Below are 12,473 nucleotides of genomic sequence, written 5' to 3'. Positions count from 1 at the left end.
AGGCAAGTGCTGCTATAACATGGAGCTACATTTCCACACAAGCCAAAAAAAAAACATTTTAAAAGGCACAGATCTCCCAGACCCCTCCTGTTCCTTGGGAACTGATGAGGACTGAGTCTGAGGTCAGTGGCAGCCTGGGTCCTTACAGCTCCCAGGTGGCCCTTCAACGTGCAGCTGTAAGACTGTGTGTGTGCACAGGGTATATCTGTAAGATTGTGGGCAATATAATCTGTAAGACTGTGTGTAAGTGTATAATGTAAGAGTGTGTGCGACTATGTATGTGTACCATGTGTTCAGGTGCCCTTGGAAGCCAGAACTTGAGTCAGAAGAGGTTGCGAGTCACCAGATGGGTGGTGGTAACCATTCTGGTGCCCTGCAAGAGAAGGGAGTGCTCTTAACCACTGAGCCATCTTTCCAGGAGGACTCTTAAGCCCCATTTCGCCTTATACATTGACATCACTGGGAAAACGATTTCATATTTTCACATCAACCCATATTGGCCACATGGCTAACAGCTCTAATGATGGTTTCTATGTCTCTGCTGTTTCTTTAGCTATCCGGTCCTGGTTAACGCGGAAACACATCAGAAGGTTACACATAGCTGCCACGGTCATCAAGCGCGCATGGCGAAAGTGGAGAGTGAGTGTGGCTGAAGGCCGGGGGTGGGCTTCAGACAGGCCCAAGATGGAGGGTTGTCTCTGCCGCTGGGATGTGGCACCAGCCTCTAAGCCTGGTGTCCCGTGTATGAGAAGGGTACAGACAGCTCCAGTACAGAGTGGCATAAGCAACCCTAGGATCAAACTGCCAATAAAACTGCAGTTGCTTGACATTCTACCCCAGGAAGCCAGTCTAGTCCAGGGCGCCACAGCCAAGGCTCTTGAGTTTACCTTGTCAAGCTGATTGTTTTCCAGTCAGAATGCTGGAAAGAGCTAGAAAGATGACTCAGCAAGTAGAGGTCTTACTGCCAAGCCTGACCAACTGAGTTTGAGCCCAGGGACCCTCATGGTAGGAACAAACTCTCAAAAGCTCTCTCTGACCTCCAGAAGTGACTGTGGCATGCTCATGCCCACATGAGCATACATGCATACAAAGAGTTTTTTTTTTTAATTTTTATTTATTTATTTGGTTTTTCAGGGCAAGGTTTCTCTCCTAGCTGTCTTGGAACTCACTCTATAGATCAGGCTAGCCTTGAACTCAGAGATCTACCTGTCTCTGCTTCCCAATTGCTGGGATTAAAAGTGTGCACCCCCACCACCTAACTATTCTATCTTTTTAAAGAGGGCTAAATCTTAACTACCCAAGATCAAGCCCCAATGCACAAGCTGTCCTCTGACTTCAGCATGTCCACTACTTCAGTGTCAAGTAAATGAATGCAAAAGTTAGTCATTTTAGAAAGGTTAGGCAAACCTAACATTATAAAGGAATGTTTTCTCTTTAAGATCAGAATGGCCTATCTTGCTTCTAAAGAACTGGATGGTATGGAGGATAAACCCATGCCTCAAGCTCCCAGTTTTCTGAGCTCCTCGCTGTCTCCAGCACACACTAAACTACTAGAGGCAATAATCCACCTCTGGCCCATGGGACTGGTGCTAGCCAACTCAGCTGTGGGTGTGCGCGGCTTTCAGAGGAAACTGGTGGCCCATGCCTGCCTCCGGCTTCCCACGGGCAACCCCAGCAACAACGTCCCGACACCACAACAAGATCAGGCTGGCATTACGTCCATCAGAGCACTGCCTCAGGTATGTTCTCGTTCTGAGATGCCATGGTCGTCCTTCCCACAGCTCCAGGTTGTTCACTGAGGAAGGCAGTGAACAAAGCTGCCTGTCGGGGGGCGGGGGTGACAGCACAAAACTCCCTAGCCCTATGGAATAAGCCAAATCTGTAGGTGTTCCTTACTGCCATTGCTCCAACAAAAAATCAGATTGTTCAGAGCCCTTCAAAAACTGCTTCTGAGCATTTTACCTCTGAGTGTTTGGCTCTTCCTCTGCATTGTGAGATGCTCAGTTAGGCAAGGACCTCAGCCCTGTGTCCTCTACCAGATGGACACAGGGACTCCCTACAGGGTAGCTGTAAGGAATTAAAGAGTAGCATAGTTGACTCTAGGACATTAGTTCCACTTCTGAGAAATGAGTGTGGCCATAGTCTGTCTCCTCAGATGATACTGCATTTGGCAGTTACCTCAAATACTATCACTTGGTTACTGGTTGTCACTTTCTCAACTGGAAATAGTGAATGTGTGGCCAGGTCCTGTGTGCTGTGCCACCTGTTTGACTTGAAAGCAGGCACTCCCAGCCTGGTCCCAGCTCAGCCCCTTCCCTGGATAAGTTTGGTAATGGCACGTCATCTCCGAACCTCCATTTTCTCCTCTGTAAAACCAGGTTAATACCCCGCCTGGTACAAGGGACCAGAGGAAAGGAATGAAGTCAACAAGACGCCATATAATCTGTACAAAATCTCCCTGAAACTGACAAGGGGTAAACAGAAGTATTCTGATCTTCCAGCTGTCAGCCAGTACCCTTAGAGTAATAGACTCCTAGTATTTCCTGTCACCCTGAATGGATTTCTCTCTCTGAGGTATTGTTGGGCTTGCCACTCATAGATTGCTTCTCTTTCTCCCCAGGGCTCGATCAAGTTTCACTGCAGGAAGTCTCCACTTCAGTATGCTGACATCTGCCCTGAACCTTTAGCCTCCAGTGTTACTGGTTTTAATCAGATTCTGCTAGAAAGACACAGGCCAGTCCAAGTGTGACTCTTCTACCCCCACCTGCCTACATGATCTTTAGTGCCTTTGTTTCCAGAGGCCGTTTCCTGCCAGCTGCCTTGCCAAAGACATCTGATCAACACACAACTGCCAAGCTATTCCCACAGCGACTCCAACTGCGTGTGCAAGCAACAGCTTGTCTGTGAGCCAGGGCTTCGTGGTCAGAGTGCCAGCCAGCTAGGACTATGGCCGCAGCACTGGCAGGATCTGGGAGTGCTAGTTACCAAGCCAAGATTGGGACTACAACATCCCAGCTCACTGTCCCCTTCAGGCTGAGGTTCGGCAGATGTGACTGTCCGTCCAGAATGTCACTACAGCAGGATAGATACTGGACCATCTACAAGCACTTTAAAATGGCCAAATCACCCTAAAATTGGCTCTAAAATTTTGGCTAGGGAAAACTTACATATAGTTTATTAAGGAACAATGCTATTTAATAAACTGATTTATTTAATGATACCAAGAACAATGAGTAATGCAATGTACACAGAACCACATCTTAAATTTATTCAGTAACACTATCAATTAGTTTTTAATTCAAATGGATAAACCTGGTATTTATGATGTAACTCTGAACTGTACCAGAAATAAATTTAAAACCACCATGTTAATATAAATAACCTTTTTCCTTTTAAAAAAAAAATGTATGTTTGAGTTTTGCCTGCATGTATGGCTGTGTATCATGCTTACAGTACCTTCAGAGGCCAGGAACTGTAATTAGAACTGTTGGCAGTCATGCTGAAGATTGGTCCTCTGGAGGAGCTGGGCCATCCATCCAGATGCAGGTTTCCTCTTCACAAAGGACCTGCACCTTGAGTATCCCCGACTTGTCTGATACAAGCCGAGAGTGGAAGAAGACCTACATGTCCTACGGCCTTGGAAACAACCTCCTCCTAAGAGGAGCAGTGGGCAGCTTGAGCAAACAGCACATCCAGGTTTAAGAATCCCTGTTCTGGGATGGTTCCACGATTTTTAAACAGCAGTCTGCAAACTCCACAAACAAGGGCTCCTGCATGCAGGCTTTCATCAGTTTTGCTTTGTTGTCGCCCTGATCGAGGTTAACCATCAGCTGTCTCAGGTGTGGGTTGAGCAGTAAGCTTCTTAAAGTTGCAGATTCACCTTAAAAATCAATGCCAGCTTTTAAGTTCAAGTGGAACCCATGGCAGTGTTTCCAGTGTAATCAACTATGAAGGGCTTGTATCTCCTTAGCCATCATGCTGCCACCCCATGTCGTTAGGTTGTACAACCAACCACACATCCAAACATTCAACAAACACCTTTACTCCCAGCATGCAGGAGACAGAAGCAGACAGATCTCTGTGAGTTCAAGGCTAGCCTGGTCTACAGAATTAAAACCAGGGCTATACAGAAACCTTGTTTCAAAAAAACAAATCCAAACCTTTTACCACCTGTACCAAATGTGAATAACTACACATTAACTCAGGCTAGATGACTTCAAGTGCATCAGTTACACGTTTTACAGTACCCTTAATTTTTTATTTTTAGACAGAGTTCCTCTGTATAGCTCTTGCTGTCCTGGAACTCACTATGTAGACCAGGATGGCCTCGAACTCACCACCTGCCTCTGCCTCCCAAGTGCCAGCTACAGTACTATTTTATAAAAGGAACTTGACCATTGCTGAGAAACAGGCCCTGGAACCAAGCTGCCTTGAACATCAGATGACTGTACCCACAAATTAACTTTCAATATACATGTGAAAAAAGAAGACCTGAGCTGGAGACAGTGTTTACTCTGCAAAGCACAGGCCCAGTGTTACTATCTCAACACCCACTTAAAGGCAAGCACTATGCACGTCTGTAACCCGAACACGTGCAAGGAAGAGACAGGTGGATCACTGAGCCTAGCCAAGGTGTGTGCTCCAGGCTGAACGAGAGACACCGTCTCAAAGGAATAAGGTAGAGAATGATGGCAAGTCTCAACGCCTCCTGGAGCCTGTGTGCACATACGCACACAAATGCAATTAGCACCAATAACAGAATTCTATTTTTTTTTTTTTCCCGAGACAGGGTTTCTCTGCGGCTTTAGAGCCTGTCCTGGAGCTAGCTCTTGTAGACCAGGCTGGTCTCGAACTCACAGAGATCCGCCTGCCTCTGCCTCCCGAGTGCTGGGATTAAAGGCGTGCGCCACCACCGCCCAGCCAATAACAGAATTCTTAAAGCACCAAAGAAGTGGGCTACAAAAATGTGTGACTGAGTTAGACATGGCTCAGTGGTTAAGAACACATATTGCTCTTTAAGAGGACCCAAGTTCAATTCCTAGCACCCAAGTTAGGTAACCTATACCTGTGCTCCAGCTCCAGCTCCAGGAGACTCTGATTCCTCTGTACTCATGTGCACACACCTACAGACACATGCACATAATTCAAATGTGGTAAACACCATCCTCTCCCTGGTGATTGTCCAGTCTATTTATGACTGCATTGTAAGCTGGGTACTGAAGACAGGTAATACAGATCTCTGCCCCACAGGCTGCTGTAAAAGGCACAAATCTACCACCAATGTGACTATAGCAGTAAATTACTAGTAAGTCCAAGGCACTAAGGGAAGCTAGAAAAGTGTCTAACCTGAGCCTGAAGGTTGAGAAAGGCTTAGGTACACAAAGAAAATCAACTATACTTTTAAAGCAAAATTATGCCAACCTACAAAATCTGTAGGATTCCAATGTTACACCTGGCATGTGCAAGATGGGAGATTTGAAACCATTATGCTGACAGAATCCTGGGGCTGGTCAGGAAAGACCCCACACACCACATTACATAGTAACCTTAGAAACGAGAGGCAGAGGCAGGTAGATCTCTCTGAGTCTGAGGCCAGCTTGGTGTACAGGCAAATGTCAAGCCAACAAGAACTAGATGAGATGGTCTCAAATAAATCCCATTTTATACACTCATGGAGGTCAAAGTTCCCCCACTGGGTACCTTCCTCAATTGAAATTGTTCTCCATTTTTATCCCCAAGACAGGGTCTCTCACTATGTAGCCGTGCCTGGGAGTGCTAGGGTCAAAGATCATGCCATCACTCAGCCTCTATTCTTCTCCAGCACGGGCCCTTACCAATTCACATAGATAGGCTGGCCAACGAAACACTGGGATCCTCCTGCCTCTGCCTCCCTAGTGCTAGGATTACAGCACCCAGCTTGTTTCCTTGTTTTAAATAAAGAGATGTTGGGTATTAAAGTCAAATCACAAATCTTACACAGTAAGCAGTTAATTAAGTCATCTCTCCAGTCCCTCCCCCAAATACCATCCTGGTGTGTGTGTTTGTTTGATTTTTGATTTTTCGAGGCAGAGTTTCTCTGTGTAGCTTTGGAGCCTGTCTTCTATAGACCAGGCTGGCCTCGAATTTACAGAGATCCACCTGCCTCTGCCTCCCAAGTGTTGGGATTAAAGGCGTATGCCACCACAGCCCAGCCCAAATCCCATCTTAAAAAGAGCTGGCAAATGGTTCAGCAGGTAAAGATGCTTACTACCAGGCCTGATGATCTGAGTTCAATACTTGAGACAAAAGTTGTCTGATGTGAGATGCCCTATGTATGCTGTGAATGCTTTATTACTATTGGTTACTAAAGAAGTTGATTTGGCCAATAGCCAGACAGAATAGAGTCAGATGGGAAATCCAAGCAAAGATAAAGGGAAAGGAAGGTGGATTCTGAGAGAGGCCAGCAGCCCCCAAAGAAGCAAGATGTGAGGTAATGCCATGGTCATGTGGCAATACATAAATAGAAATGGGTTAATTTAAGATGTAAAAGCTAGTTAGTAATAAGCCTGAGACATTGGCCAAACAGTTTGTAATTAATACTAAGCCTCAGAGTGTTTATTAGGACCGGGTGGGCGAGAGAGGAACCTCCATTTACAGTTGTCCTGACTTCTGTGTGTACCTGGAGGAAGGGTAGAGGGGTGCAATGAGGGGAGATGACCCAACAGTTTCATGCACTTGCTGCACTTGTAAAGGACCTGTGTTCAGTTCCCACATCCATGTGGAGTGGCTCACAACCACCTATAACTCCAGCTCCAGGGGATCCACTGCCCTCTTCTGGCCTCCACTAGCCCCTGTACTCAGGTGCATAGAGATACACACAATTTAAAGATAAAGAGGGGCAAGTAAGGTGGCTCAGCAGGCAGAAGTACCTGCTGTGCAAGCCTAGTGGCCTGAGTTTGATCCCCAGAACCCACAAAGGAGAGAAGAGACTCCTGAAAAGTTGTTCTTGGAACTGCACTCAAGCCCACACCCACTCCACACACAACAACAACAGCAACTCTGAGTGCGGAAATACAGCATCAGGAGGCAGAGAGGAGGGTAGCAACAAGTCTGAGGCCAACTGACTTCTAGGCCAGCCAGGACTACACAGTAAGACTCTGTCTCATCTAAGAAAAGAAAAAAACAGAAAATGCAGCGGTAAACGTATCACACAGAAGCAGGAAATTCCGAGCTATCTCAGCCTCCCACCAATATAACTCAAAGACCCGCCCACATTCCACACAAAGGAAACAGTGCTGGAATAGTCCTGCAAAGGGAACTCTGCGTGTACCAAGAAAACAAGAGTCATGTGACCTCAGCTTCTTCAAGAATATGGAGTTGTTCTTGGAATGTGCTTTCGTGTCCCTCCCATGCGTGGCGGAGAGGAGTGAGTTTACTTCAGATTACTCATTGTATCTAGCTAGTGTTATTTCTTTATATGCCTCTATGGAAGAGCTGCCTCCTGCACTTGTCCTTGTGATTGGACACTTTGCCCAGGTAACAGTCTTAACCCTCAGGGTATAAACTGTCTGGTGCTCTGAATAAAGCTGGCTATTGCATGAGACTGTGGTCTACCTCACGTTTAGACTCCATTCTCCCAGGTTTCACTGCCTGTACAGCAATAAACAATATAAATTAACAAAACCACACCCAGCAAAGACTTACCTAAATTCCTTAACTTCTGCAGAGACACCCTGTCTTCTTCCTCATCACTGTTGAGGAAATCAGCCACAGAGGAGTCATCGTCTGAGGAGAGCAGAAAACCGGGACAGCCATGGTGACAATGTGTGCGATGGTGAGGGTACACCAGGAGTCAGTCAAAGCAACAAACGGCTTCAAAATTAAACATCCCCTCATGCAGGAAAGAGAAGGGGGTGGAATGGTGACTGTGCCTAACCAGTGTATGATGGTTCATGCTTCCTGTGGTCTGCTGGCAAGAGGTCTGGTTCTGCAGGTCTTTTTTTCTAAGATTTATTTACTATGAAATAATAAATATTATTTGTTTGATTGTGTTCTGCCGGCAGGCCATAGGAGGGCACCAGATCTCATTACAGATGTTTGTGAGCCACCATGTGGTTGCTGAGATTTGAACTCAGGACCTCTGGAAGAGCAGCCAGTGCTTTTAACCTCTGAGTCATCTCTCCAGCCCTGTTTTGTGCTTCTGAACACCCTACCTGCCCCGTCATGACTCCAAGCCTATGCTGGGCCAGTGAACGAGGCCCTGTACAATCCTAGCAAACATAACCCTGTGATCTCAGAAAGGGCAGATATGCCCAGGCCACATGAGAAGGTTCTCCAAGAAGAAAAGGGCCTCTCCTTTCTGTGAATCTTAAGGACCTCTTTGTGGCATAAGAGTTGCTGCCTGCAGAGCCATGACACTCAGGAGGCTTTATGGCTAGAAGAGCACATGGGTAGCATGAAACATGAGTGTGCAGGGACAGCCCATTACTGCTCTCAACTCTAGGGAGACTCCAGCAGTTCAAAGCAGGCCTCCCACATGGACCTACCAGGGCCCAACACGAACCCCAGCCCCCCTCTCCCTTCCCCTTTCCAGGAACCATGCATGCCTCAGGATGCTGGAAACTCCACCTATGACAACCTGTGACTCACCCTAAGACTGGAGCTGCTACTCAAGTCCATACTTCTGCACCCTGCCCACCTCCTCCTCCTCTCCTGCCCACTTCCCATCTTTGAAATCCCGTAGAGGTTACCTGGTCAAAAGCGCCCACCTCACCTTTGCCTTCCTCCGACCTTGTTGTCACAGGAGCCACCGTTGTTCTGTTCTCAACAGTACGGGTGTCCGGACTGCACTGCTCTGAGAGAGACACACATTTCAGGCATATGCAAACACAACCTCCCCATGCCTGCAGCAAGGCTGCAGCTCCCCACCAAGCCAGGGAGAAGCATGTGTACTGGGTCGGAACAAGGGGGCGGGGAGGTCAAATGGAACAATGGGCCAAAGAAAACCATGAGTAATTCTGAGTCTGGCAGAAGGGTTGAGCGCAGGTGGCCGTGTGCCCCAATGCCAATTTCACAGGGCTTTCACCAGGATTAATGGCAGGGACTTCTACAAGCATCTCATTTTCTCAGCAGTTTCAGATACCATACGCAACTAGGGAACATAGACATGGGAGTCATCGTTCCACGTTGGGGGAGTTTAGCCATAGAACACACTACAGAGATGAATAAGGTGAGAAGGTATGGTCTGAGTCTACCGAGGAAGCCCAGGAGAAGCTTTGGCAGGCAGAGAGAGGTCTGGGATGGGAGAAAACAGGAGAGAGAAAGAGAGAGATGTGTGACAGCGACTCTGGAGACCAGAAGAGGGAGTCAAAGCCCCTGAAGTGGAGTTACAGGGGTTGGGAACCAAATGCAGGTCGTTTGGAAGATAACTGCTCAACCATCCCTCCAGTCCTTGAACTTTTTTATTGCAAACAAAATTAAAAAAAGAAAACAAAAAAAAGAAAGGAAGGAAGGAAGGAAGGAAGGAAGGAAGGAAGGAAGGAAGGAAGGAAAAGAAGTAATTGAGGCCACTGGGACAAAAAAAGCACACATATGCTGCCAATGAGACTCAGAGCCTAATGCATGCTAGGCAAATGCTACTGTTGATCAAAATTTCCAGTTAATTTTTTTGGGGGGGGCATGGGGGGGGTTCAGTTTTTTGTTCATTTGGTTGGTTTTTTTGTTTGTTTTTTGTTTTTTTGTTTTTTTTTTTTTTTTTTTTGAGACAGGGTTTCTTTGTAGCGTTGGAGCCTGTCCTGGAATTAGCTCTTGTAGACCAGGTTGGCCTCGAACTCACAGAGATCCGCCTCTCTCTGCCTCCTGAATGCTAAGATTAAAGGTGTACACCACCACTGCCCACGACCACCCGGCTTTTGTTGGTTTTTAAGACAAGATTTCTCTGTGTAGTCCTGGCTCTCCTGGAACCAAGCTGTCCTCAAACTCAGAGGTTCAACTGTCTCTGCTTCCTGAGTGCTGATATTAAAAATGGAAAAATCTAGGTGGCTGGAGAGATGGCTCAGTGGTTAAGGGAACTAGCTGCTGTTCAAGAGGACCCAGGTTCAATTCTCAGCACCCACATGGCAGCTCACAGCTGTCATTAGCTCCAGTTCCAGGGGACAGGACACCTTCACACCAATGCAATAAAGTTAAATAAATTTTAAAAAAAAGAAAGGAAAAAATCTAAACGGGGTGATTGACACACCTGTAAAGGCAGCACTATGGCAATATACAGCAGGAGAATGGAGAATTAAGTAAGTCCAAGGCCAGCCTGACATACCTAAGACCTCATTACCAAACAAAGTGTGTGTGGGGGGAGGGGGGATTCACCCAAATAAAAAGTAACTAAAAAGCTGTAATTAACAGGGCTGAAGTGATGTCTCAGAGGTTAAGAGCACTGATTGCTCTTCCAGAGGTCCTGAGTTCAATTCCCAACAAACTGAACTCAACAGCATTCTGTAATGAGATGTGGTGCCCTCTTCTGGCCTGCAGGCATAACTGCAGACAGAACAATGTATACATAATAAATCTTTTTTGAAAAGCTATAAACTTTCTAAAGTCATAAATGACACATAATGACAAACCTTAAGGTACATACTTAAGGACCTATTTGCACACATAACCAATGTATTTGTGGATGTATATGCACAAGTAAATACTTTTATTGTATAGAAAGTGTGCTCATGCTGGACGGTGGTGATGTACACCTTTAATCCCAGCATTCAGGAGGCAGAAGCAGGTAGATCTCTGAGTTGGAGGCCAGACTTGGCTACAGTTTCAGGACAGGCTCCAAAGTTACACAGAGAAACCCTAGCTCGGAAAACCAAAAAAAAAAAAGTGTTCACATTATATACCTAGCCTACCAGATGATTCAAGCTTTCTCAACAGTCTCAATATAAAGTCAAACTGACCTGGAACTTGTAGGGATCCTCCTGCCTCAACCTCCCCAATGCTGAAGTTGGCACCATCACTCCCAAATGACCCCCTCCACACACACCACTGCTGTTTTAAAGGTTTTGATTTTACTTGTGTGTATGTCATTGTATTCAGGTGCCTGTGGAGGTCAGACAGACGTGTCAATCCCCTGGTAATGACCTGCAGGTTGCCTACAGTAGGTGGGTGCGGGGAACCAAATTCAGATCTTCTAGAAAAGCAACAAGAGGCTCTTAACGGCAGAGCCATTTCTCCATCTCCAGGTTTTCTCTCAATAGATCAGTAACTTGTCTTAGCCAAACCTGATGGCATAGATTTCTACTCCTATAATCCCAGCACTTGGGGTAGAGAAAGCAGGATCATGACAAGTTTGAGGGCAGACTGGACTATATAAAAAAGAACCTGTCTGAAAATACCACACACAGAAAAACTTTTTATTTCTTTTTTTTTTTCTCCCCGAGACAGGACTTCTCTGTAGCTTTGGAGCCTGGCCTGGCCTCAAACTCACAGAGATCCGCCTGCCTCTGCCTCTCGACCGCTGGGATTAAAGGCGTGCGCCACCACCACCCGGCTGAAAAACTTCTTTCTATTGTAAACAATAAACAACCATTACTTTAAAGACAGAAACACTGCTGGTTCATTCACCTCGGCCAGGGCGGCTTCTGTAATAGTGAGGGGCTACACTAGAATGCTAACACGAATAAACAGCTAGGACTGACTTTTTCCAATAAAGTAGTTGACATGCTTCGGTTTGTTGGAGACAAGATCTCAGTAGGTAGCTCAGGCTGGCCTTGAACTCGTGGGAATCCTGCTTCGAGCTACTTACTGTGTGCTAGATTACCGGGCATGGGAAGGCAAAGTAGGGCCAAGGGCTGCGACAGCGGTCCAGGATCTTACCTTTGTGCTTCTGGAAACAAGCGACCGAGCAGCTGTAACAAGAAAGACAGGCGCCGTCAGCCCGGACAGCCGCAGCACGCGCCCCTTGCCCGCAGTCCCCGCCCGCGGCCCGGCCTCCCTCCCGGCCCGGGGCTCGCTCTCCCCAACCCCCACGAGCCCCGGCTCACTAGGGCAGGCGGCAAGCCGGGCAGCGGTATTTCGGCTTCTCCAAACAGACCACGCAGACCGCGGTTTTACTGTTGAGCGACGCCATGACGTTCCACAAGCCCCCACGCAGCAACCCCGGGCTCTTCCTTTTGCCTAAGCAAGGACCAATCACAGCATCCGCACTTATTGGCAGTCTAAAGCAGTGGCTTGATCCTGTTCTCTCTCCCAGGCCTCATAAGAAGAGAGCCGATACATTCGATACCTAGCTTGGCAGCTGCTGCCGGCTTTTCCCTGATTAGATCTAGCCATAGAGCCACGAGTCTTCTGACTCTGCTTCCCTAGCGCTGCCGTCACACGTGTGCACCATCATGCCCAGTCAAAGGCATTCTTTTTAATTTCTATGTATACGTGTGCGCCTGTATCGGGTTAAGTGCAATTGCCCTGAGAGGCCAGAATAGGACCTCAGCTCCCCTGGAGCTAGA

General features: G+C 47.0%; 2 protein-coding genes across 6 annotated transcripts in view; one reads left to right on the top strand and one right to left on the bottom strand.

The window, feature by feature from the left end:
* Myo19 (myosin XIX) overlaps nucleotides 1-3,220 on the top strand; it is a 32,687-nt gene extending 29,467 nt beyond the window's left edge. For 4 of the 5 annotated variants that reach the window (XM_038329135.1, XM_038329134.1, XM_038329138.1 and 1 more), the window contains 3 exons: nucleotides 554-639; nucleotides 1,440-1,739; nucleotides 2,621-3,220. In XM_038329135.1, coding sequence (XP_038185063.1) covers nucleotides 554-639; nucleotides 1,440-1,739; nucleotides 2,621-2,749 — 515 coding nt within the window. In that variant the 3' untranslated portion in view covers nucleotides 2,750-3,220. Of the gene's footprint in view, nucleotides 1-553; nucleotides 640-1,439; nucleotides 1,740-2,620 lie in introns of those variants that run through there. The other variant, XM_038329136.1, reaches the window with a different exon arrangement.
* Nucleotides 3,221-3,464: 244 nt separating this feature from the next.
* Znhit3 (zinc finger HIT-type containing 3) lies at nucleotides 3,465-12,154 on the bottom strand. The gene is made up of 5 exons (XM_038329144.1): nucleotides 12,012-12,154; nucleotides 11,845-11,876; nucleotides 8,753-8,833; nucleotides 7,684-7,764; nucleotides 3,465-3,880 (listed from the first exon to the last, which is right to left on the bottom strand). Exons 1-5 carry the CDS (start codon nucleotides 12,095-12,097, stop codon nucleotides 3,699-3,701), a joined length of 462 nt encoding a protein of 153 aa, XP_038185072.1. The 5' UTR covers nucleotides 12,098-12,154; the 3' UTR covers nucleotides 3,465-3,698.
* Nucleotides 12,155-12,473: the final 319 nt, after the last annotated feature.

This window comes from Arvicola amphibius, chromosome 4 (assembly GCF_903992535.2).
Source record: "Arvicola amphibius chromosome 4, mArvAmp1.2, whole genome shotgun sequence".
NCBI lineage: Eukaryota > Metazoa > Chordata > Mammalia > Rodentia > Cricetidae > Arvicola > Arvicola amphibius.
This window is presented reverse-complemented; position numbering and strand designations above follow the sequence as displayed.